At 44.8% G+C, this 27,045-nt stretch overlaps 2 protein-coding genes across 6 annotated transcripts in view; one reads left to right on the plus strand and one right to left on the minus strand.

Moving 5' to 3' along the window:
- The window catches only part of DPY19L3 (dpy-19 like C-mannosyltransferase 3), a 47,307-nt gene extending 39,600 nt beyond the window's left edge, over nucleotides 1–7,707 (plus strand). For all 5 annotated transcript variants that reach the window (XM_035119289.2, XM_035119293.2, XM_035119292.2 and 2 more), the window contains one exon: nucleotides 472–7,707. In XM_035119289.2, the coding sequence (XP_034975180.2) occupies nucleotides 472–642 (171 nt within the window). In that variant the 3' untranslated portion in view covers nucleotides 643–7,707. The remainder of the gene's footprint in view (nucleotides 1–471) is intronic.
- A 5,879-nt stretch (nucleotides 7,708–13,586) lies between these two features.
- The window catches only part of LOC118086802 (neural-cadherin-like), a 67,249-nt gene continuing 53,790 nt past the window's right edge, over nucleotides 13,587–27,045 (minus strand). The window contains exons 30-33 of the mRNA XM_060276466.1: nucleotides 26,830–27,004; nucleotides 25,875–26,119; nucleotides 20,504–20,658; nucleotides 13,587–14,006 (exon numbers count right to left, since the gene is read on the minus strand). Coding sequence (XP_060132449.1) covers nucleotides 13,587–14,006; nucleotides 20,504–20,658; nucleotides 25,875–26,119; nucleotides 26,830–27,004 — 995 coding nt within the window. The remainder of the gene's footprint in view (nucleotides 14,007–20,503; nucleotides 20,659–25,874; nucleotides 26,120–26,829; nucleotides 27,005–27,045) is intronic.

Genomic DNA, 27,045 nt, shown 5'->3' on the forward strand with positions numbered 1-27,045 from the left:
ATCCCACTTGCCTGTGAGTAAGCCCCATTGAATTCAACTGGACTAACTTCTGAGTAGACATAGTTAGAATTGTGCTGTAATCTGTGGTCAGGAGTTAGGATTGCCCATGTGAATTAATATAGGATTGAATCAAGTAAAGTACAACAGTAAAGTACAATGTGCCATACACTGAAAGCACATTTTTCCTCCAAAGAATCTAGGGAAATCTAGTTTGCCCCTCACACAGCCACAATTCCCAGCAACCTTAACAAACTGCAGTTTGTAACAAACTACAGGATTCTTTGCTGGGTGTGTGAGGTGTGTGTGCTTTTTAGTTGTATGGTGTGTAGCAGCTGTGGGATTTTCTCTGACTATACGATGGCATCTGGTGCTTGTGCAGCTTATTATGTTTCCTTTGTATTGCATTAATTTCATTGTTTTAGAATGTAGCAACAAGAGGATGTTTGAACAACCTTGTAATTTCTGTTACAGACCATGGATGGTCCTGGGGAAAATGATCCTGATTTAAAACATTCGCCACATCCTCGCTTCTGTGAGGAAATCAAACGAGACCTGCCTTCATACACAATGTATTTTGCTAAAGTATTTCACAACAAAACGTTCCATGTTTACAAGCTCACTAGACATAAAAAGACTACATAGCTTTGCTGTGACCCCAGCAGCTCATGCCAAGAGTTTACAGAAACGGTTCATGGGGCAGGGTGGAATCATTGTACACTGGGTTAAATGTTTTACCTTTTAATTACTGTGATCATTAGAAAGGGTTTGTGCTGATAATGTTTTTGTGTGTCCAGAAAGCTTTTCTAGACTACAGAAGGCTGGTTCAGAAAGGGCTCTGGTGCAGACGCTGTACAAGTGGTGTGGTGCAAGCTCCACCCTGACATCTTCAGTGTCATGTGGGAGTGACTCTTTTGTGAAGCATGATGCCACATCCCCCATGAAAACGATGCTCAACATACAGAGAAGGGGGGTGGAGTCTGAGACTTAGTCTCACCTGCATTGCACTCAAAGCATACTTATCCAGGACCTCTGTGGACCAGCTGTTGTGTCTTTCCATCTACTGCTAATCTAGGGGAGTCTGCTCAGGGTTCTGGCTTGCTAACATGATCCTGTTGATACCATTAGTGTCTTCTTGTTGCTTCTTCGGTTATTTTCCTTAGGGTGCTTGGGAACACCAATCCAAAACATTTACTTGGGAGTAGTTTCTCCAGATTTTTCTTGGTGCTTTTTCCATGGTTGCTTAAGAATCACAGACTAATGTTCTGATGTCTCAGCCCCCAACCCAGATCCCAGCTGCCAAAGTGCTTAGGGTGTATATACCAGTGACCTTTTCCTTTCCTAATGCTAGGACTCAGATGTGAGCTCTGTAATAGCCATCAGCAATGCAGTGCTTTTGGTAACCTTCCCTTCACACGCACACCCTGCTCTGCCTCGCTTCTCTCTCAGACAGCACAGCTCTGAGGATACTTGGCCCTCAGCTGACAAGGATGGAGCTGCCAGTCTCTTAGCAGCCACTGTGCAGCTAAGGGCAAAGTAACCCAAGAACATCCCTGCGTACAGTTTTGCTCTTAGCAGGAACTAAAAAGTGAGGGTTTTCCCTGGCAGGGACAGCTGTGCTGTTCTTGCCACAGCATTGTCTTTGTGCCATTGCTCATCCAACACCGGGTCCTTAATTTTTGCTGCAGGTTGATCTGCCCCAAAGCAAAGCTCTGGGACTAGTGTGGGTGCTGTTGCTGAAGACCATAGTCCAGCAAAAGGCTTGCGTCCGTCATTTGAACATTGCCCCCCTTCCTCATTGTATGGTACTTCTCAAGCTCTCTTGACTTTCAAACACTTGTTGCTCAGCATTCCATTTGTAATGTTTAGTGGCTGCTTGTTTTACCTGTGATTCCACACTTGATGACTGATTTTTGTGTGTGGTTTTCAAACTTCGAAGACTGGAGCATGTTGGGTTTCTTCGTTTTTCTTTTGATAATGTAGCATGTTGTGGCGTCCTGTATTTCAACCTTTCAGAGGAGCTTTTACAAACAAGCAAAATGCCCTCCATGTCCCCTCCTGAATATTACAATGTTCAATTACTGTATTCTGCCCCCCCCCCAGTGTGTCTTTTTAAGTAAGAATACCAAACCCAAGCTAAACACTGTCATGAGCTTCGTTATTAAAAGTGGTAGGATATATTGTGCTTTAAGGGAGATTTTTGCTTTATTGTATGTGACAAGTATTTACACGAACCATTTCCTCTCAAAAATCCTCCCCACCCCTTCAATGTTTTACCCCTCCTCACGTGGGCAAAAAAACCACAACCCCATGAATTATGTTCCTTATGCTGAAGCAAATAGATTTCACATTTTTGTACTTTTATGAAGACTATCAACTTTATAATGCTGTGCTTTTTTATTAAAAAAAAGTCACTGTGATGTTTTTAAAGCTAATTTTAACATTTTTATATGAGACTTATGGCACGGTTGGTTTGGAAGTATAACTTTCCCAGTCATTAACAAGTAACTTGGCAGCTGTAGGCACAATCTTTATTAACTTCAAAGTCCCATTCAAATGAATGGGAGTTGGGCAAGGCCACAATCCATCTCATTTTTCCCCTGGTGTAATAATGGCCAGTGTTCACTTCTGGTGCAAAATCTGATGGTAATCAAGTGCCTCTGAAAAAAACATCAATAGGAAGCATATTTGGCCTGCTCAAATAGTTCACGTAAGAAAATTGTTGCAATTAATTCCTAACGATGAGAAACTTGCAGAGCATCAGCTAGCCTCCCCCACATTTAATTAAATCAAGATGTGTAATGAGATTAAAGTTCCCCAACTGAGCTATGTTCCAGTTCCCAATGATTTAAACACTTTTCCCCTCTGCATTTGTTCCTTGGTAAATTACTGCAGGGCTAGATACGGTTCTGTCACCCTCACACAAAATAATTTTACATTTAGGCACAAGTGTTCATTAAATAACATACAGGATCCTTCTGCGCTTTCATCCCGCCACCACCAAAAGGAAAGCAGACTTTAATCAGCTCACACTTAAATCAAACCTGGAGGTGAGCCATGGCAGGATTTTTTTTATTTTTTATTTTTTTTAGTGAGGAAGTAAAGCCCTTGAATAATTCCTACTCTGTTTCCCTTAATGAGGTTGGAGCCCACTGCCGCTTCAACATAATACAATAATAAAACATTCTAATAAGTAGTAAAACTTTAATTAAGCCTGTAGTGATGTGTGCCCGATCTTGCTGGGAGCCTGGGTCAGCAGATTCCTCGCTGGTAATGCTGCATGCTAATTCAGGATAAGCACATCCCAGGCACGGTGGAGTGAGATAAGGTTGCCCTGTCCTTTGGAGGCAGTGGGCATAATCGGCTGAGGATGCAGGCGCTCAGGGCCACTTTGCCCAGAACATTATGCACCTGTGTCCCAAGCAGCCCACACAGCCACAGTATATCAGGCCTCATCTTATTTTAAGCCTTAAGCTCGGCCAGTGTGGAGGAGCAGGCAGAGATATGACAACCTGCATGTGGTTCTGAGGTCTTCTTGCCACTGTCATGCCATATGCAAAACGGGGCATGGCCAGGTGGGCACTTGAGGTGCTGGCAGCTCACCACTCTAGTACCTGCTGCTTAACTTCAGCTTCCCCAGCAAGAATTCTGATAGCACTGCTATCTTTTTTTAAAAAAAGAACAACACTGACCCATGCACTGTTTTTCAGTATTCCCATGTCACATTTTTTATTACCAAATATGTATGATCAAATATTGCCATCTTAGAAATGCAAGCTTTTTTAAAAAAACAAAAACCTGGAGCTGTCAGTTGCCCCACCCTACCCACCCCCCCCGACCAAGCCAAATCTGCCCTTGACTATAACAAAACAGTGTGAGAAGGCAATCTTTTTTATTGGTCCAACTAAAATACTGGATGCAAGTTTTTGGGTTGCACAGAACTCTCTGGTGGGCTTAGTGTGACCTTAAGAGGGACATAGTCAGTGGAGGAGGAGGAGGAGAGAGAGAGAGAGAGAGAGAGAGAGAGAGAGAGAGAGAGAGAGAGAGAGAGAGAGAGAGAGAGCGCTGCTACTTGGGCCATTGGAATGATGGAGCTGGAGCTGCATTAACGGTGTTAAAGGGAAATTTCCTTTTCTTTGTAATGTGCCCGATACCTGCAAAGCAATTTCAGGGGTCTGGGTGGCTTGGTATTGTTGTGGGAATGTTGTAGGCATCAAGAATAGCCTTTTAAGATGCTGGGTGCCAAATCGTTTTTGTTTGCTTTGCTCCTGTAGTTATCAGTACTTGAGGGCTGTTAGAATGTGCCAGGGGTCCTTTTCCTGTCTAATATTCCTTCCTTCCTTTGCACCCTTTCCAGTCATGGAGGTGTAACCCCCCCCAACTTCATTTTAAGTAAGGAAGGAGGAGGTTCAGAAGTAAACATTGGCCAGTAGTACCGGTAGGTTGGCTGGCGAGTCCCCACCTCATGCCTTTTGTCTGCGAGCACTCAAGGATATAGTGCTGGCACCTTTTTTTTTTCTAGAAGAAAAGCACTGATTTAAAGTGTGGCATTTAATGTAACAGCTTCATGGTGAGTACCAGCACTGTTTTACTAGAAGAAAAGCAATTATCCCTCCCCCCCTCCTTACTTGAACATGCACAATCGGAAGACAGGTCTGACAACCTGAAAAAGCCCCAATATCAGGGATTGTGGAATAAATCCAAGCAGCAGGTGGTGAATGACACAATCATCAAAGGAAGTTTGAGGGACCCTTAGCAAATAAGTACATGGGGAGTGGGAGTTGGGATTGGTAGGGAACAGAACTGTAGAAAGCTGAATTCAGAACCTTGCAGGCATTTGCCCTGTTTCTCAGCATGCTGTGGCTGTGTGGCTTCCTTTTACAGTCCAAGGGTCACACCTTCCCTTGGCCCCCACCCTTTGGGGGCTGCATGCCATCAGTTAGCATGGCCAAAACTGGGTGCAGCCACCACACACAAAAGCAGGAACACACACAGGCACATAGCCCACCTGCCTCAGCTGATCCATGAAGAAAGAGCTATCATCTCACCACTCAACAAATGATCAGTCTGATGTCTGGGAACGGCATGATTTACATCGCCTCCAAGGTCCTGGGCTCTGCCCAGCCTGTGCTGTGTACAGCCAGCTCACAACGTGTGTGCATTTAACTTGCACAATCGCAGCTTTACGCTCTTGGTGGCTGGCCAGCACAGTGTCACCCAAATTAAACACACACAAGGTAGAGAGCTTAAAAGCTGTTTCCGCATCACGTTTTCCTGCTGTGGAAAAAGCTTTTAAGGTCTCCACCTTGCTATCTGGTTCTGGGAAGGCCTCACATTGGCTCTGGGAGGCTCCAGTGAGATCTCAGGAGCCTCCCAGAGCTGGTATGAGAGCCTCCCATAGCCCGTTAAGCAAGGCAAAGAGCTTATATACTCTGCCTTGCTTGAGTGGCAAGGCTCACACTCAGTGTGCTGGCTCCATGGTTGCATGGGAGTGGTTCTGGCGTTGTTTTGGCTACACACGATTTTGGCTTTACACACAGTCTCCAGAATCTAACTCCCATGCAAGTTGTGAGTCATCTGTCTTTATTTTCACTTTTCTGCTGCAACCAAAACTGGAGAAGTGGGGGGGGGGGTGTCCCCTGTTTTGAGGGAAGCAGGTCAAGCCCTTGAACCTGGGGTTAGAAACTACAGTATAGGAGGCAACTGTAGGAGGGGGGCACTGCTGTAGAATTCATAAGCTGCCAAAGATTCAAGTCTAGCCGTGAGCTAGTTTAGCGACAGGGCTAGTTCCCATTCTGGGAGCAAAGATTGGGGGTTTTCATGCTGATTCAGGTCAGTTTTTCTTCTTCAGTATTGCATTTCCTTACCTCAGGCCTGTACAACTTATGACCCACCAAGCCAAGTGTAACTCACCAGCCATGCCTATTGGCCCACCAGATGATCAGCAAATCTGCCTGTCTTTGACTACAAACCTGAGCAGGACTGGGTGGGGGGAACATGGCTGATGAATTGCATTTGGTGAGCTGGCCTGGGAGGGCCTGCCTTTAGCACGTGGGATGAGAAATCTGTAGCCCTCCAAATGTGGTTGTACTCAACGTTCATCAGACCCATCCAGAGTGGCCAGTGTTTGGCAATGATGCGCCATGGAGTCCCAACAAGTGGAAGGCCACACGCTAGCCATCCCCGTTCCTCACTGTGCCATCTGTAACATTCCGCTACCAAATGCATGCCAAAAAAAGTTGTTTTATTATTAAACCTGATCCCCTTCTCACTTGCAAGAAACACTTGCATCAACCTGCAAGCTACTTGCAGTGCAATCCTAAACCATGTTTACACAGAAGTAGATCCAACGCGGATGTCCAGTGCATCTACTTCCAAATTCACACCCAACTTGTTGTCGCCCTTGTCTGCTCCTTGGCCCCTTAGTGTGGAAGAAAATGTTACTCTACATTTATACAGAAGATAAGTTTTCTATACAGTCATGGTCAAAGTGAAATTGTCAGTCTGTGGAGCTAAAAAGTCAAAAGGAGGCCAGTATGAACATGAGGAAACACACATCTTCAAAAATTTTGCTGGTTAACACTTCACCGTGCTGGCATTTTATAAGATGCTGTACTGAGATGCATGAATATTGTCTTCTAAATAAAGTTTGATCTGAAAATCAAAACCTGTCGCCTTCTGTCCTTTTTAAGGCAGCCATTTAAAAACATGCTTCTCTTGTTGTTGCTCACATCCTCTGTCAAAAGCAGCTCATTCTTCTTCCAAAAGAAGCTTTTTGACCTTGTCTTAAGCGCCTTAACATGCTGAAAGGAGTTAATATTTATTTAAATCATCTTTGGGCTTTGACAGCTTGTAAGAGTAGCTTTTATTGAATTTCCAAGTTAAATGATTTAGCAGCAGCATTTTTTTTCCCCTGCCAATGCTGCCTGGCGCACTTAACTTTTGTGAGGTTAGCAGCTTGTCTGAGGAAGTTATTTGGATAGCGTTAAATAAAAGTTGCTTTCTGATCCATGGGGATCCGTTGCTGATTTTTTCCTTTCCTCCTAATGGTGAATTTCTCAATAGTTTTGAAACTTTATATGATAGAAAGAAGCAGGTCTCTTGTCAGGGAAGCCCAGCCAAAAGTAATTGCATGTGGCATGTGGCCTTATTTGAATTTCGAAAGGTTGGACTAGGACAAGGGTTTAAAAATACAGTATTGCTGAAATCTCATGGATAAGCATGGCCTGTCTTCAGTCAAAACCACTGCCTTGTTTGACTAGTAAAGTGAGTAAAAGTTTGTAGTGTAAAGCAAGTGCAAGCTAGGAACTCAAACTAGATTGGGTTGATGACAATCTATGTTGGATGTAATTGCTTCAGGAAACCTATTTCAGAAATAATTGATCTAGTATGAGCCTCTGTAGAGCAGCAGTATTACTCAAGAGCACGTTTACTGTACCGTCAGAAAAGCTGGCAGTGACCCTTTTTACATGCTGCTCCAGAGGTGGAGGTTGGGAGGTTACCTGGAAAGTAAAGGAAATACAATAGCTTGGGGTCCAGGGGGGTGACAATAAGCTGTTGCAGTAACCATGGGCTACTGTGGCTAGCACAGCTCCCATCAGGGAGCTGTGCTAGCTACATCAGGTGAAGGGAGTGGTCTGGTTACTAAGGTGTTCATATTAAATAAAATGCAGATCCATGAAGCTGAGCTAGCTGGAGAAACTTCATCAAGGGAGTGGCATGCTGCATAGTCTTTAGGGCATGTAGCATAGAACAATTGTTAACCTGTATCGGGAATATCTTTGGTAGCATCTGGTAAGAGGTGGTGCAGTGGTTTGTGTTCCCTCTGCTAGCAGCACACAGGAAGAGAGGAAATGGCATGATAGCAAGTCAGAACATTGGTCCATCTGGCTTAGTATTGTCCATGCTAATTGGCAATGACTCCCCAGGATTTCAGATGGGGGATCTTTCCAAGACCTACCTGGAGATGCCAGGGATTGGACTTGGGACCTTCTGCATGCAAACTGTTTGCTCTGCTGCTGAGCTACAGCCCTTTGCAGCTGGTAGAAGGAAATCATGCCTGACTTTTTGGGGAAAACAGTTGATTGCATCACCGAGGCCACCAGGCTCAGAAGTCTCAACTTATTTTTAGTTGCCGCAGTGTCTCCTCTTAAGGCATGTAAAAGAGTACACTCTACTCCTGGGATGATGCTCTGAGGGTTGCCTCAGTGCTACATAACTATGTTATCTGTTGCCTTTCATTTTGTAGAAATGGTGGTTCGTAACTTATGAAAACCAATAGAGCTTGACAGGTTGACAGATTAAATACTAATATATAGAAGATTATTTAAATTGCAGGCCTATACACAATTTGTATAGGAAATAGAATTGTTGTTGCTACATGTTAGCCTGTAAAGAGCTTGGCAGGAGATTAGTTAAAGTACCAGATTACTGAAAATCCAACTACCTAGGGACATACTTATTTCTTTTCTCTTTCCCCCTCTTTCCTGTCAGCTGCAGGACTTCTAATAATCAGGTCTGCTGGCCTCTTTCTTGACAATGCCACAACTCCCTTGCATAGGCTTTTAAGGAATAGGCAAGTCCTGCAAGGCAGAAAGCAAGTACTTTTTGACTGTTGCATGGAACATGCAACACAGTGGTGGCCATGAAATACTGGAAGCGTGGCAGGAATAACAGTCTCCATTAAGAGGAATATGACAGCCCCTGCCATCATTTCACCTTGCAGAGTTGCATGAATAGCTGGGAATGCTTTTCACATCTTCACTTAGTAAGAAGGCTGGAAGTTTATCCATCCAGTGCTCAAAACGGGGTGGGATGCCACACAATTTCTTTTAAGATTGACATACCACTCTTCCATTTCTGTTCAGGCAGACAGTCTTGAGTCTAGCCTAACCACCCCACATCATTTTCCTCACACTTTGAAAACTGCATCCCTAACAGGGCGGTTCATACCTAGGAAGCTGCCTCATACCAGGCAAGATTGTCCATCTCGCCCAACAGCATCTCCTCTGCCTGGCAGTGGCTTTGCAGGTCTCTCTGACACAGGGTCTTTCACCTCTCCTGTCGCCTGATCGTACTCTTAACTGGAGATGCCAAGGATGGAACCTAAGACCTTCTGCATGCAAAGCATGAACCCCAGCACTGAACTATGATCCCTCCCACCAATTACCCTGGTGCATGCTTTGGTAACCTTAAGGCTTATGTGCCATCCAGATAGATCAGTATGGCTTGGGAAGCTGCAAAGGCAGTGTAGGACAGGGAGGACCACCTATGACCCAATAGATACTGTTGGACTGTACCTGCCATTATCTCCGAGCATAGGCCATGCTGGCTGGTATCAGTGAGAGTTGGGAGTCTCATAACTTCTAGAGGACACGCGGGTTCTGACCCCTGCCACGTAAAATGTCAGCTCTTCTGCAGAGCCGGTGTGAGCCTTTGAGAGGACTTGATGTCCATTTCTTCTGGTGTGAACCAATATCCTTCTGGGTGCATTCTGCAGGCACTACTAGCCATGTTTCCTTCACAGTTGGGAGGCAGGAATTCTTCTGACTATCATTTGCTAGGAACCAGAGGGAGGGAGAGTGCTCTTGTGTTCAATCTGGGTGGCCAGTGTGAGGACAGGATGCTGTTCTGGATGGGTCATTGCCCTGCTTCTTTCAGTTCTCTCTTTGTCCTGCAGTCAGTGACCTGAGCCAATGAGAAAATCCTCTGTTCAAGGACTTAAGCCACACCTTCAGTTTCTTGCACCAGAGTCTGGTCTGAAATGAACCAGAAATTGTGGTTTGGGTGAGTGAAATATTTTTGAGCCAGGCTGTGTGTTGAAAAGCACATTTTTATTCTGCACAGCACACCAAGGGAGTAAATAGCACGTTACAGGCAAAGGGAATAGTCTAAATTGGCCTGAAAAATGCCGTCAAATGATAGCATATCCTATTGAGTGTGGCTGGGATTTAGATGGATGGATAAGAAGCAGTAATTAACACTGAGCAGTGCCTTGATGCATTTCGAGCAGCAGGAGATTGGGGGAGGGATGTTCATTTCTGCCTTTTCCCCATAGTCTTGTTTGCTACACTGAAAAAGCACACAATGCTCAGCAACACTGTTCTCTCAGTTTTCTGGAAATGGGTTATTACATTTGGACAAGCCATATTGCCTGTACAGGTGAAAAATATTCACAAAGGAATATTCAACACCTGTGAGCTATGATAGGTAAAGCCATGTGAACTTGTCCCATTATTTAAGGATGGGCATGCCACGTCTCAAAAGGTAAGTTCCAGGATGCTCCCATGGTGCTCAGGAAAGCCATTTTCTTCCAGTGTGCATATGAATTGGCACCAAACATTGGAAGCATCTTCCTGGTTAACCAACTGTGGTACAGCACTGATCCCAGCTCTGTTAACAAGACAGAATTTCCTCTTTAAAAAACAAAACAAAAAAATGACTTCCACATATGCAAAGATTTAAGAAAATGCATTCCCCTAAACTTGCTTTGCAAGGTAAGTGAAAACAACTTCATCTTGATCTTTTCTGTTGGCTCTGATCCATGATTCAGAAACAACTACAACTCTCCAGTCTCTTGAAGACCACAGTTCGAGAATTGTGGAGGTAAGAATAATGTTGCGGGATTTCAGAGATGGCTAAATAATTTCTAGTATCCTCTCAGCCTCAAAGGAAAGTGGGAGCAAGTTCTTGAGCTTTTTATTGTTAGAAACTATGAAGAAAAACCGGCTTAATGTGAAGACCACCACAAGCTCTTTATCTTTGTGTTTCTTTTGAAACTCTTATTGAAAAAGCATTTGGGGGAAATCTGGGTATATATGGTCTCCTATGGTATGAAAACATTGGTCTCCACTGTAGCTTAATACATGCTTGAAAAATTGGACTTAGGAACTTCTGGAAATGTTATTTGGTGCCCTGCCAAGCACTTTTCAATCTCCATTACCCGTCTCTCAGTACACTTGTTCATTCCCTCCCTGTGGACAGATGATCTTCCATTTTCTGATTCCCCCCATCCTCGAACAAATGAAGCGTAGAAGAAGAGAGAGATAACGTTATGAGGAAAGTCAGGGAGATGAGGGGAATTTATGAATAATCTAAGGAACACTCATAACTTGGAGATGTCCTTTTTTTGCAGGGCCGAGGGAGCAGGGTGAGTTTCTTTGGGCTTCACATGTTGGCAGAACGAAATCTAACTTTAGAGTTTTTAAGTCCGCAGTCCGTTTTCGCTCACTGCACAGCATTTACTCAGAATAGCTAAGTAGAAATGCAGACTCGAGATAAGAAGATTGAAATGTACTGCAGAGGCAGAGCCTTCTTCACTTTGGATATTAGTGGTTTAGCAGAAAAATAAACTGCACCAGCATCTGAGCTAGTCAAAAGAAATTGATTTTTTAAAAAGGACTGATTAGTGTGTAGCAAATCATATCATAGCACCATTGCTCCTAACGGAAGGGTTTCTCCCACATGGATTTCAAAGGCATTTATCCTCCACAGGACAATTCCTGTTTTTGCAGAAGCAATGGCCGACACTGGGGCGTTATTCTCTATGACGGTTTGTCAGACGGCAGAATCTGGACTCTGCTATTCTGCTATTCAGTTAAGGGAAAATAAATAGACACGTGCAACCAAGCTTTCCTTTGAAATGGCTTGTTGACAAATTTCTGGCTACATTATTTCAAGCTTTACAAGAAGATTGGTTTTTTTGGGGGGGGGATAAAATAGGGCAATTCGGAGAGGGCTCTGAAAAAGAAAAGGCAGTCCAAGGCTATTCCAGGGATAGAGGCAGTGTAGACAATATACTGTACTGGTTTTGAATCTTACCCCATGTAAGAACCATGCAGTGGGGAAGGGCTTTAGCTCAGTGAGGTCTCATCCATGTTTCCGCTTGTCCTATGTACTTTCTAGGGAAAGTAGCGGGGCAAATGAAAAACATCTCAGACCTGTGCTTAGAAAGCACAGGATAAGTGTGGACAATAATAATAAATTTTATTATTTATACCCCGCCCATCTGGCTGGGTTTCCCCAGCCATTCTGGGCGGCTTACAACATTATCTCAAAGCAACAACTCAGAGGGCATCTGCATTGCATGTGAAATGTTCCACATTCAACCCCAGGAACCTCCAGATCGGGCTGAGAACTGCATGAATTGCATGAATAGGTTTGAATTGGTTTAAGGCAGCTTCTTATAAGAAAGAGTCTAGCCAGCTCTCTTTGTCTCCTCCTCTTTTTTAAATCCTATATGAAGTGGTTAAGGTTCAGGGAGGTTACATGGGGGACACAGACGGTATCTCCCGTCTGATGTTGTACCATCAACTTTAGCACCTTATTATGCTCCACAAGCAGGACGTGCAAACAAATGTTGCGCTGCAGCCTTCCTCTCTAAGGGAAGTGTGCCTGTCTTGGATGCCAGCCAGCCATTCCACCCTATCCTTGCCTACCACCACACCCTGTTCTCTTCATCTTCCAAGCAGCCAACATTCTGTGGCCACTGAGCATATTTTGCCCTCATTGTGCCTCCCTCCCCTGTTACGTTTTTTCCACCCTCCTCAAAAAAGAAAAGAAAAAATGATTTTCTACTTCTGCAAATCTAGGGGTGCTTATGAAGTGGGAAGAAAATGCCCCATTGCAAAGGTAAGCCCAGAGGTAATAGACCAAGCAGCTAGCAGGAAGTCCACAACTGGTTTCATGTTACACAATATTGTATCTGTCAAATATGCTATCTCCTGCTACAACAATATCTGGTTGTTTATGGCTGTCCTTTGAAGTCTTTGGAACCACACATGGAACAACAACTCTGGGGAACAATTTCTTATCTGGACTGTTTCGGTGGCAAAAACCATGTCTTATGAAGGTAAAAAACCCCACGAAGAACTAATTTCAGTGTGTCATGCCCAGGTGCAAGTTGGTGTTCCCTCCGAATCTGGGGAAGGGCACACAGGAATTTAACCAAGTAACAGGCATGGGCTTCTGGGAGTATTGAAAACAAGTCACACACATCCAAGTTAAAGGACTGTTATTGCCAAATCCATAACCTGGCTCTTCTAGTAAGTCTGAAAGGAAAGAAGCTTCATTCCAACTTGGTACACTGATTACAAACCACAAAGTACAGATTTTACAACTTATTGCAGGAGGTGCACAAGACTCTGGCCAGTTATCAGCCCCTGCAAAGTATTGAGACAGTCTCCTGCTTCCAACTATGAAGATGGAAAGACTCATGGGGACAAAGCATCTGTTCTTACAACCAATACAGACGTAATTTCTTTACATTTTTATCTTTCTGCAATGGTTCTTTGGTTGCCTCCAACTCTAGTTTAATTCCGCCCTTTCTTTCTCAGCCTTCAAAAGACAACAATCTATGTATCTTATGTCCTCTTTTTTGGGGGGGGGTTGTCCAAAGAAACAGCCAATCCAAAATCAAAGCCCTTTTTGGGCTACCTGGTCTCCATCTTAGCCGTGCTTTTGAAGTATCTCAGTAGGGATTGACTTTATCAAAAGTATGTTAAAAGTATATTTACCCACCCCACCCCCAACCCCCACCCCAAAACACCACAAGGGGCCTTCAAGCATTGTGCAAAGATGAGTTCAGCAGCCTACCCATCATCGGGGTCTGCATGAGAATAGAGTTTGCTGAGTTTTTCAAACTTCGGCCCCCACTCTTTCATATCCCCGTAGGCTGTATCTTCCTCCCATCCACCGGAGCCCAGGGAACTTAGGCTGCTGGCTTCTGAACACTCTCCTTCTGTGTAAAAGACTTGCAAGGAATCGCAGGGCAGGGCATGGTGCAGCTGGTCCATGTTTCTCACCACCCCTGAAAGGTAGCATCCAAAGTCGATACTGGAGAAGGAAGAGCCCAGTCCTGTGGAAAGGGCTTCCAGCTGCTCCTTTGGACTGGCTGGGAGGTCACAGCTCACGGGACTCTGCAGCTCTGCTCGCTTTCCTTTCTTCTTGTAAAGGGAGTAGGCTGGGCTGGTTTGAAGGGACATCTGGAGCTCTGCCATGTTGTAAGCATCCTGCAGGAGGAAGACATCAATGGCAACGTTGTACGTCAAGTCACATGCACCCAGCCACAAACTTATGGATTCATTCTCTGTTCCTGGAAAGGTGTTACAACATGGGGTGGGGGGGGATGCATGCTGGCCCCAGCCCCAGTGACCACCCTGCACACCGGCCCCATTTGCTGCACCCTCAAGCTTCTTGCAGGGAGCGGGGGAGGGGGCTTTGATTGTTAAACCACTCTGGGAACTGTAGCTCTGGGTGGGGAATAGGGGGTCTGCTAACAACTCTCAGTAGCCTTAACAAACTGTATTTCCTGGGGTTCTTTGAGGGAAGCCATGAATGTTTCTTTGGAGCAAAGATTTTAGCTTCTGTGGCATTGGACATGGATGGTCTCTCTCTCTCTCTGCCTCTCTAGATAATGCAAGGGAGTTCCCTGCACTTGCAAAATTTTCGTCAAAGGCAGCAACGCAATATGGATGTGGAGGTGCACCCTGCGCCGTAGAAACAAACTACCCTTGAATCATTTGGGCTCATTTTGCTACTTTCAGAAAGGAGCAGATACCAAGCTCCTGACATGTCAGATAAACAATGCCTGCTTCCTCAAGATAGATCCCCTGCGCGGGTAAACCTATTTTTCCCCTTTACAATTTGCAGAGGGAGTTAATCTTATTAAACACTAATAGGATTTGTATACTTAGCTCGCTGTGTGCCACCTTGAAGATAAATATCCATTTAAAGTGTTTTAAACATGTTCACGGACATTTATCAAAACCTTCAACTTTCTTTTTTTCCCCTCCGTATTTTAACGAAATTTGCATTCAGCTAGTAGGAAATACCAAGTGTAAAATTCAAACTAAACTCGTACACTTTTTGGGGGGGGGATCCTACTCTGGGTGCAAAATTTGCACAGAAGTCATCCTAGTACACAGTCCTAGGATAGGGGTAGGGAGCATTTTTCAGCCCAAGGGCCACATTCCAGCGGTGGGTGGGGCTAGAGACAAAAGTGGGTGGAGCAATAAATGCATATTTTACCACTGTGTGATAGGTTAGTTTCTACACATGCTCACTCACATACAACCCACCCACCCCTCTTCTGTTCTCCACCTAAGAGGCAATATCGGAGTTCAAGGACACATCCCAGCCAAGCAAAAATGAAAGAAAAGCAATGAGGGTTGACATCCTGTTCTCAAAGTGGCCCACCAGATGCCCAAGGGGAGCCTAACAAGCAGGATTTGCAAGCTTTAACCTTTTACCTGTACTACAATCCTGACTGAAATTTGGGCGGTTGGGGGGAAGGGTCCGTGTCTACTCTTGGCACCAAGGGGAAGGGGGGGCAGTTAAAGTCCTCCCCTCCACCACCAGTGTTCCAATCTGCCTCCCACATCAGCTAGTAAAAGAAAACAGCTGCACAGCACCCAACGACATCCTGCGTAAGACAAGAGGAGCTTCCTCTTCTGAGATTGTGCTTATTACCAGCAATTGTTATAAGTCCATTTAGCATTTCTAATAATAATAATGACAGACATAATAAGAGTATGAATATTATTATTATTTAAACACATTTCCTGGCCTTCCACCCAAAAGTATTACAGTGGTACCTTGGTTCTCAAACTTAATCCGTGCCGGAAGTGTGTTCAACACCCGAAACCATTCAAAAACCAAGGTGCGGCTTCCGATTGGCCGCAGGAGCGTCCTACACTCAAGCGGAAGCCACATCGGATGTTCAGCTTCTGAAAAACGTTTGCAAACCAGAACACTTATGGGTTTGCGGTGTTCGGGAGTCAATTTGTTCGGCAACTAAGCTGTTTCAGAACCAAGGTTCCACGGTATTAAAAAATACTGATTTGCCTTCCAAAATGTGCCTCCCTCCCTCATGATTAACTGGGTCATCTTTTTGTCAGATTGATTAAAAAGTTTCAGATCTAATTGGCATCGGTGTGTGTGGGCAGGTGAGCAAAATAGAATGTTTGCAGCTCACTGACTTCTCTGGACTTTTTATACTATGTTTTCTCCCAGGCATTTTTAGTGAAATGTCTCTGGTTCAAATGATTTGGAGACTGATGCTTTAATACATTTGCAGTGCAAGTCTATACACAGTCTACTCAAAAGTAAGTTCCACTGAATTCTATGGGGCTTACTCACAGGCAAGTTGGCACAGGATTGCAGCCTTAGCTGAGGCAATACTAAGATTCACTGAACATTTCAACAGAACATTGCAAGGACTTGATATCAGGACAGAATAAATGTTAGGTCTGGTGGGGTGGAGGGGAGATACAGGTGAAACTCGGAAAATTAGAATATCGTTGAAAAGTGCATTCATTTCAGTACCGTAATGCAACTTATTTTTATTTTTACAAATGCTTTCTTTTGGAAATTCCACAGTAATAAAACAAATAGTTACAATAATAAAAAACAAAAAACATCGCTATTACATTTCATTAAAAAGGTAAAGGGACCCCTGACCATTAGGTCCAGTCGTGACCGACTCTGGGGTTGCGCGCTCATCTCGCATTATTGGCCGAGGGAGCCGGCGTACAGCTTCCAGGTCATGTGGCCAGCATGACAAAGCCGCTTCTGGCAAACCAGAGCAGAACATGGAAACGCCGTTTACCTTCCCGCTGTAGCGGTTCCTATTTATCTACTTGCATTTTGACGTGCTTTCGAACTGCTAGGTTGGCAGGAGCTAGGACCAAGCAACGGGAGCTCACCCCGTCACAGGGATTCGAACCGCCGACCTTCTGATCAGCAAGCCCTAGGCTCAGTGGTTTAACCACAGCGCCACCTGGGTCCCTCATTAACTACATTCCATTTATAATTGACCCGCCTAATGACAAATAAATGACAAGAATAAATATCGACATCCTGGGCATCAGTGAACTAAAATGGAAGGGAATGGGTGAATTCAGTTCGGGTGACTATCATATCTACTACTGTGGGCAAGAATCCTGTAGAAGAAATGGAGTGGCCCTCATAGTCAACAAAAGAGTGGCAAAAGCTGTGATGGGATGCAATCTCAAAAATGACAGAATGATCTCGATACGAATCCAAGGCAGACCTTTTAACATCACAGTAATCCAAGTTTATGCACCAACTACCGGTGCTGAAGAAAGTGAAATTGACCAATTCTATGAAGACCTACAACACCTTCTAGAAATGGCACCAAAGAAGGATGTTCTTCTCATTACAGGGGATTGGAATGCTAAAGTAGGGAATCAAGAGATAAAAGGAACAACTGGCAAGTTTGGCCTTGGAGTTCAAAATGAAGCAGGGCAAAGGCTAATAGAGTTCTGTCAAGAGAACAAGCTGGTCATCACAAACACTCTCTTCCAACAACACAAGAGACGACTCTACACATGGATATCACCAAATGGGCAGCATCGAAATCAGATTGATTATATTCTCTGCAGCCAAAGATGGAGAAGCTCTATACAGTCAGCAAAAACAAGACCTGGAGCTGACTGTAACTCAGATCATCAGCTTCTTATAGCAAAATTCCAGCTTAAAATGAAGAAAGTAGGAAAAACCACTGGGCCAGTAAGATACAATCTGAATCAAATCCCTTATGAATACACAGTGGAAGTGAGGAACAGGTTTAAGGATTTAGATTTGGTGGACAGAGTGCCTGAAGAACTATGGATGGAGGCTCGTAACATTATACAGGAGGCAGCAACAAAAACCATCCCAAGGAAAAGGAAATGCAAGAAAGCAAAATGGCTGTCCAACGAGGCCTTACAAATAGCGGAGGAGAGGAGGCAAGCAAAATGCAAGGGAGATAGGGAAAGATACAGGAAACTGAATGCAGATTTCCAAAAAACAGCAAGGAGAGACAAGAGGGTCTTCTTAAATGAGCAATGCAAAGAAATAGAGGAAAACAATAGAATGGGGAAAACCAGAGATCTGTTCAAGAAAATTGGAGATATGAAAGGAACATTTCGTACAAAGATTACCATAATCAAGGACAAAAGTGGTAAGGACCTAACAGAAGCAGAAGACATCAAGAAGAGGTGGCAAGAATACACAGAGGAATTATACCAGAAAGATATGGAGGTCTCGTACACCCCAGGTAGTGTGGTTGCTGACCTTGAGCCAGACATCTTGGAGAGTGAAGTCAAATGGGCCTTAGAAAGCACTGCTAATAACAAGGCCAGTGGAAGTGATGATATTCCAGCTGAACTATTTAAAATTTTAAAAGATGATGCTGTTAAGGTGCTACACCCAATATGCCAGCAAGTTTGGAAAACTCAGCAATGGCCAGAGGATTGGAGAAGATCAGTCTACATCCCAATTCCAAAAAAGGGCAGTGCCAAAGAATGCTCCAACTACCGCACAATTGCCCTCATTTCACACGCTAGCAAGGTTATGCTTAAAATTCTACAAGGCAGGCTTAGGCAGTATGTGGACCGAGAACTCCCAGAAGTGCAAGCTGGATTTCGAAAGGGCAGAGGAACCAGAGACCAAATAGCAAACATGCGCTGGATTATGGAGAAAGCTAGAGAGTTCCAGAAAAACGTCTACTTCTGCTTCATTGACTATGCAAAAGCCTTTGACTGTGTCGACCACAGCAAACTATGGCAAGTTCTTAAAGAAATGGGAGTGCCTGATCACCTCATCTGTCTCCTGAGAAATCTCTATGTGGGACAAGAAGCTACAGTTAGAACTGGATATGGAACAACCGATTGGTTCAAAATTGGGAAAGGAGTACGACAAGGTTGTATATTGTCTCCCTGCTTATTTAACTTATATGCAGAATTCATCATGTGAAAGGCTGGACTAGATGAATCCCAAGCAGGAATTAAGATTGCCGGAAGAAATATCAACAACCTCAGATATGCAGATGACACAACCTTGATGGCAGAAAGTGAGGAGGAATTAAAGAACCTTTTAATGAGGGTGAAAGAGGAGAGCGCAAAATATGGTCTGAAGCTCAACATCAAAAAAACCAAGATCATGGCCACTGGTCCCATCACCTCCTGGCAAATAGAAGGGGAAGAAATGGAGGCAGTGAGAGATTTTACTTTCTTGGGCTCCTTGATCACTGCAGATGGTGACAGCAGTCACGAAATTAAAAGACGCCTGCTTCTTGGGAGAAAAGCAATGACAAACCTAGACAGCATCTTAAAAAGCAGAGACATCACCTTGCCGACAAAGGTCCGTATAGTTAAAGCTATGGTTTTCCCAGTAGTGATGTATGGAAGTGAGAGCTGGACCATAAAGAAGGCTGATCGCCGAAGAATTGATGCTTTTGAATTATGGTGCTGGAGGAGACTCTTGAGAGTCCCATGGACTGCTAGAAGATCAAACCTATCCATTCTTAAGGAAATCAGCCCTGAGTGCTCCCTGGAAGGACAGATCGTGAAGCTGAGGCTCCAATACTTTGGCCACCTCATGAGAAGAGAAGAATCCTTGGAAAAGACCCTGATGTTGGGAAAGATTGAGGGCACTAGGAGAAGGGGACGACAGAGGACGAGATGGTTGGACAGTGTTCTCGAGGCTACGGACATGGGTTTGGCCGAACTGCGGGAGGCAGTGGAAGACAGGAGTGCCTGGCATGCTGTGGTCCATGGGGTCACGAAGAGTCGGACACGACTAAACGACTAAACAACAACAACAATGACAAATAATTACAATTACAACAAATAAAGGCTTGACATATCTTGCTTTGCATGTCATGCATCTATCTCATATATTGGCTTCACCTTTTAAGTTGCATTACTGAAATAAATGCACTTTTCGACGATATTCTAAATTTCCGAGTTTCACCTGTAAATGCCCCATTTGCTAAAACTGAAATGTGCTTTTCTGAGTGCCAGAAGGGGAAAGAGACAATATAAAACAATTCTGGACAAAACCCTATGGGTTTCCAGTAGGGGCCACAGGACAGGAGTGGATCTCGACCTCCAGTCCGCAGAGAGGGAGGTCTGTCCTTTGAGTCATTATAACCACAGACATCTCTGCAGCCACTCCCACTCTGCTATCAGTGTTCCAACAATGCAAGGGAGAAAAAAATGGGGCATGCTAGGAGACCTTTGATGCACAGGATCCAAAGACCATTTACAGAATTTTAGAGTTGGAAGGGACTCCCACAGGTTATCTACTGGTAGTTCAACCCCTGCAAGCCCTAAAACATCCTCTACAGCTGACCATCCAACCACCAGTATGGGAAAACTACACTAGTCCCGGTAACTGGCCTTTCTTCCCTTAGGAAGAAAAACCACCACATATGTGCACAAAAATTATCCGGGGGGGGGGGGGTAAGCTGCCCCCTACGCAACTTCTGCCCTGTCCGGTGTGAGCCTGGTACGTGACGGTTCCCCTGCCATGGGCTCTCTCCTCCCCATTATGGCCATCTGTCTGGGATGCTGTAGGTACATTGAGATAGGGCTGGACTTCATGGCCTTCACAGTCCCTTCAAAGTCTAGGCTGTACTATCAAAGCAAAGCGAGCAATGGCTTTTCCTCTGGTGTAAGTTTCCTTGGACAAATCAGATCAACCCTCAGAGAAAGAGCCTTACTTGATCCTGCTCCCCACCCCCTTCCTCATTATAGTTGAGGATGTTCTCTCGAATGTCCTCCAAGTCATCGTGGCAGGTGGTGACATGGTAAACGCCTCCGTTCATGCTTTTGTGGCTCTTCCACCGAGTCCACAGGAAAACACCGCTGAGCAGAACTGGATGGGAAAGCGAAGAGCAATTATTTAGAAACCAAACGCACCATTAAAAAGCAGGAGAACTTCGAGAGTTAGGACTTAATGCGCCGGAACGTCGCCACATCTGAAATATCCCTGAAACCACCCTCCTCTGCCACATCACCTTTGATTCACATGGAGGGTGCAACATTTGAACTGGCCTCAGTTCAAGTATGTCCAGAAAGTACTTTGTCTCAGGCTAACAAACCCAATCCCTGCTCTCAAACAAGCACCACCTCAGTAATCCTACCAAAGCCAATGGGATTCTGCTGATTTAAGCGTGCACAGATTCAGAACTTTAAGAAGGCAATCCAATAAGTGCAGCTAGTTTTAGCAGGGACTTAGCTCTACTTTTGATTTACTGCTATTAATAAAAGTAAATCAGTCAGAAGGTGAGTAATAGCCAGAGGAGGGGTGCAGCAGCAGCTAAGCACCCACATTTGGCCTGCAAGCCCAGGAATGCTAATATGGATGAGCATCCCATGAAGTGAGTGCACTTAAAGCTAAATATATGTAGGGCTGTATTATTAAAGACTAGCATGGATTCAAGAGTGATTGAGTTTAAAAACTAACTGGTGGCGCAGGGGGTTGCTAGATGCATCTGGGTACATTATCTCACACCTTCAATCCCTCCTGGTTAAAATAGGAATAATAACAGCCTACCTTGTAATGTTTGTCACTGAGGGTGAATAACATGAAGATTACAAAGCACTTTGCACTCTCAAAGTGCTACTGTGCAGATGACAGACAATGCAAATGGTGAAAAACAACTCATGACAAGTCCATGATAGCAGCAGCCCATCTGATCTCGTATCGTCCTTGTGCTGGCAAAGCCTTGTCCAAACAGGAGAGATGCCATCAGGGAGGAGGAAGGAAAGAATGGAGGTCAGTGGGGAGGGTCAGTGTCAATGCCAGCAGTTCCTACACAGGTTGGCAGCAGCCACTGTGCAACCACCGCCTTCACCTCCAATGTGATGTGAGCCTTCAAAGCAATGCCTGCTCATAGGAAAGCCCGACCCAATGTAATTTTTCTCCCCCAAGAGAGATCACAAGAATGAGACCTCCATGTGATTGGGTGTCTGTGTGCAGTGTCCAGCTAATGCGGAGGGAAGACTCTATGAACCTGGAACAAAGGGTTCTACATCAGACAACAGATACATCGGATTCAGTATTGTCTACAGTGGCTTAGCTCATATATAACACGAACTTTTGGTTTGTTAAACTATGGTTATGGAGGAACCCTGCCCAACTGATTATGGTTTGTTTACTGCCAGCCATAGTTTATTGTTGGCTCACAAACCTTGCTTTGTTTTAACCCTGGCTTGATGCTCCTCCCACCCACCAATTCACCTAATCCTGCTGCTCATGGTCATCCATCTTTCTCCTGCTTGCATTCCAGGTGTTAGTCTGGATTCAACCTTGCATGCTGAAAGTTGAAACTGTCCACTGTTGGGGCATGTGGTAAATCCAAACCCTATCGATGCACATTTACCAGTGGGAGGGAGCCCCGTTGAACACAGTAGGTCTTACTTCTGAGTAAACATGTAATACACAAAATGAGGAGCAGCCTATGGAACAAACAACAATGAAAATGAATGGAAGTGATGAACGGGACATAGACAAAGAGGCACATGACACATTTTTATTAGAAAATATATATATATTCAGGCACAGGGTTTGTTTGCTTTTTCTTAACTATATGACTCTTCTCACATACTTGAATTGAAATTTACATTCTGGCAATCCAGAATATACTATAACAAAGGTGACTGGTGGTGTGTGTTCTCTAAGGCTAAAGAATGCAAGATGCCCTTCATGCAATTAGAAATTAAAATTACAGAGCAGGGAAGGGTAATTCAAATCCAGGTTGAACCCCTGGTGGAGAGAGCAGTGCTGACCTGGAATGGGAGCCCTACCACCGCACCCACTGCCGCCTGCCATTTGCTTTGAAAGACTAGCCCCCATTCCCCATGCAAGGGGAGCTTTTAGTCTAATGCAAATAGGGCCCCCCAATCTGGACCAGAACACAGCAGCAGGCAAAAGGGGCAACACCCCTACCCGGTCTGCCAGGTTCCCAAACCACACTGGGCTCTATTTCTTTATACATTAATTGTCATTCATGCAATTGCTAATTGAGTGCAATGGTAATCTCCTCAAGTTTTAACATTCACTGGTTACCATAACAAAAACCACTCCTTTGTTCGCAGGACATCCTTATGATTCTCAGACTGCAAGACTGATAGTGATCGAAAATATACGGCGTCCGAAACTGGAGCCCACAACTATGACCCTGTGTTGCATCCTGATTCTGAGATACGGTGCTACTTTGTGTTAAGAACTTAATTTGTTCTGGAGGTCCGTTCTTAACCTGAGGTACCACTTTAGCTAATGGGGCCTCCCACTGCCGCTGAGCCGCCGCCACACGGTTTCTGTTCTCATCCTGAAGCAAAGTTCTTAACCCAAGGTACTATTTCTGGGTTAGCGGAGTCTCTAACCTGAAGTGCCTGTAACCTGAAGGTAACCCGAGGTACCACTGTATACACACATTTGCAAAAGAAATGGCCTGAATAAAACATGCTCTTTGCCAGTTCAGAAGAGCCTACGAGATGCCATTTTTGCCACCCCACACCCCACTATCAAGGGTACTAAAAACGGCAGACAAAGGTGGCCTGTAAACAGAGCCACGTACACACAAAGAGCCCTAGCCCAATTTCAAGAGTATTTAACTGACCCAGCCATGTCCCCCAAGGAGAGGATTTGGCTTCACATCTCCTGTTCCCAACACAAAAGGAGGCCTTTTCGCACTACAAAGAAATAAACCTCTTTGTGAAAAAAAAGAAATATCATGCTGGATGTAAGCTCCGCTTCTTCCAAAATGCTTTCATTCTTGTATTCCGAATACACAATTCTCAGAGGAACAACTCCTCTTGTAACTGCCTGTCAGAAAGCGCCACTGGATGAAAGTGTTACATCCAGAAGCCAACATCAATGTGCATCAAAGTCAATGGAAGCTTACATTGAACAGTCATAAACAAGCTTTATCAGAGAAGAGCCTATCAGCGCAGTAAGGCTGCAGCAGCTGTGAGTGATATTTAACACTGTCCCACGCACACCTTTTCTGCCTCCTGTTGCACAGCATGGGGGCACGTTCTCCCTAAATCCAATTACAGCACAATGTGGCCTCATGAAAATACCCTGCCTAAACTTCAGAGCAGAAATGCTTTACCATCTGCTACCAGTTCCCCTGTTTTCCTACAGAGCAGAGGTTCCCCACAGTTCGGAAAAGTAATTCTGACCTAGTTACAAATACCTGTTGTCCCGTGTTTGCATGGCAAATATATTCATGCCTTGGAAATTCAAAAATGCTAAAATATGAGTGACAGCAAACAAACAAACAGTAGCAAAAAAAGAGGAAGCAATTACTTTTTCAAGTAGCTGCAATTTCACAAGGATGACTTCAAAAGAGCCCTGGGCAAAGACGTGAGATTAGGGAAGAGTTTTCGCTGCAGAAGGAAAGCTCAATTTAGCAGAAGCTTCCCGTGTTGTTCAGGAGGCAGTTCTGCATTAACCAAGACTGTAAATGTGGACTAACGCTCTGACCTCAGATGTTTCACCTGGGGCTTTTAAGATACAAACCACCTAACCAGACTCATCATTTCCTTGGCAGCAGGGCTGTCTTAATCAGTGATCCAGTTGACAGAGTGCTAGTTTTGGAGCCAGGAATCCTAGGTGTGACTATCACCCTCCGCCATGAGCTAAGGCCCACCTTTGCAGAATGAGAAGAACGGCAATGAATCCCACGGGATGAACAAGATTGTAAAAGCACTTTGCAAATTCGAAGGTGCTGCGTGCCTTAGCAAGTAACAACGATAACAGACTCAACGTAAACAATTGCATAATAATAAAATAAATATATATAAATAAAATAGGGGGCATCGTTGGACATTGGCTGGGAAAACTGTTTCATGTTGCACTGCACCATGGGAAGCACATCTCCCTGAACCACTCAGCTTAAATAGCTTTATAAAAGGGGTGCAGACAAATCTATGAATGATTCATCTATAAACAGCTATTGTCCATGACGATTAAAGAGTATGCTGCTGGTTACCAGTTGTTCGGGGGGGGGAGGGGGGAGCAGGGCAACAGAGGAAGTTGCCTTATACTGAATCAGACCCTTGGCCCATCCAGCTCAATACTGTTGACACCAACTACCAGTGCATCTCCAGGGTTTCTGAAGGGGGTCTCTCTCCCAGACCTGCCTGAAGATGCCATTGGACATTCCACCTGGGACCTTCTGCATGGAAAGCAGATTCTCTGCACTGAGCCAGGACTCTTCTACTTGTGGTCTTCAAGTCTGGCTTGTGAGCTTCCTGGAAGCATCTGGTTGACAAGTCTGAGAACCAGGATGCTAAACTAGATAAATCTTTGGACCGTTTCCAGCTGGGTTTTTTTTCTTAAAGCAGCAACATCTAAGGCCTAAGAAATGGACATTTTCCATCACTAGACCCTTCCTCAAGACTCCCTGCCAGAAGGAAGAGCCAGGGTCTGCAAACGATCTGGCTGCCTGTACAAGGAGATGCACTGTGTCCTCCCTGAGGCTAATACACCTGGTCCTGGGACATGTCTTGGAGCAGAAATTCTCCTCTGCTCTCTCTACGGAGCAGCAGCTGAGACAGCCATGCTACCAGCAGTGGCAACACAGAACACCAGGAGGAAGAAGCACATTTCCCATCATCACCATCGCCAATACCCCAAGCCTTTAAAAGCCACCGCTGCCTTTTGAAAGAACCTCGTGATCGTGTTATCATGGGTATCTTTTCACTCAGTGTCAACCACTATAGAAGCCTGTTCTTAAGAGAGCAAAGCAGAATCTCAATGTCATAATGTTCATTTCCCCTTTGTCCCTTCTGAGCTAATTCGCAGCAATGGAATGTTGAAGCAAGAACAGAACGGAAAAGATGAGAAGGACCTTTCCCAGGGATGAGTCAAATAAGGATGCAGATGAAACCGGAAAGGAATGTCTTTGATGATGATGATGATGATGATGATGGGACAGAGAGAATGAAGGACAAGACAGTGAAGGCATCATCCAGTGGGCGTCTTCACGACTAGCCGGCATGGCGAGCATCCAGAGCAGCACAGAAGGCGGCTTACGGTTCGTTACCAAAGGTAGTATAAGATGTAGTTGCCGTAACTACCTAGTAGGGCCAAGAAGCAAATGCAGATGGCAAACATGGAGCTGAAGCTCAGCCCAGCGTCTTTGTGGAAGATGGCTAGTGTGATTTCACAGTTGCGGCCGGAGTAGCCGTCGGGGCAGTGGCATCGGAACTTGCTTGCCGACTGGGAGATGCAGGTGCCAAAGTTACAGGGCCTCTGAGCACATGCCGTGTAAACACAGTGCCGGCCGGTGACGTTCTCCACCAACATGTGTCCTGGAGGGCAGCTGGAAAGACACAGAAGGCAAATCAAACTCCTTAGCATTAACCTCGCTGCTGCCCCAAAGCAAAGCTCCAGGGTGCCACAATCCAGATTAATTTCACACCCTCATTTCAGCTTCAGTAGGAGCCAGTTCCAATGTAATGAAATTTGCTCACAGATGATCCTCTTGAGCTGGATTCCTGGAATGGGCCCAGTTCACAGGACTGCATTCCAGCAATGTTTACTGGGGTGTGTGTGTATTTTTTATAAAAAAAAAACCCCTCCCCAAATGCAGAAAGTGTCTTGTAGCACCTTAAAAACTAACAGATTTATCCTGGCATGTTTTTGCAAAGCAAGAGGCCACTTTATCTGATGCCTCAGATGGACAGCATACCGCACTTGCGCAACAATGGGGACAATCCAATTTGAAGTGGGAGTAAAAGATGAATCAATGAACCCTAAAAGCAGTTGCAAAAACATCAATCAAATGCCGATCATCAGGCGCATGCTTGAAAATCCCTAGTTTTGCAGCCCCAGAGCAACAGAAGGTATAGTGCCCCCCCCCCAATTCTGCGCTCAGGTTGGAGGATCCTTGGGAGCAGCACATCAAAAAGCACAAGGAGCTACTGCTCAAATAATATTTAGCACTTCCCACCAAATATGAGGGGTTTCTGTTCAAGCCCTAGACGGGCAGGCTGCTCCCGCCTTCTGATATCACCGAGGGAGGTTTGTTACCTGCACTCATGCATCATCCACAAGTCAATGCAGATGAATTGCTGGCTGCAGGGATTGCTCTTGCAAGCTTCGGAAAGGCAGCCTTTTCTCACTCCTTGGGCACTCAGCACAAGCTCCTTAGGGTAAGAATCTAGAGGTAGCCTGTAGTTATTGAATCTGACATCCTTCATGCATCCTAAGGCAAAAATACAAAACAGACTTGATGTGGAAAGCTCT

Source organism: Zootoca vivipara, chromosome 6, assembly GCF_963506605.1.
Source record: "Zootoca vivipara chromosome 6, rZooViv1.1, whole genome shotgun sequence".
Taxonomy (NCBI): Eukaryota; Metazoa; Chordata; class Lepidosauria; order Squamata; family Lacertidae; genus Zootoca; species Zootoca vivipara.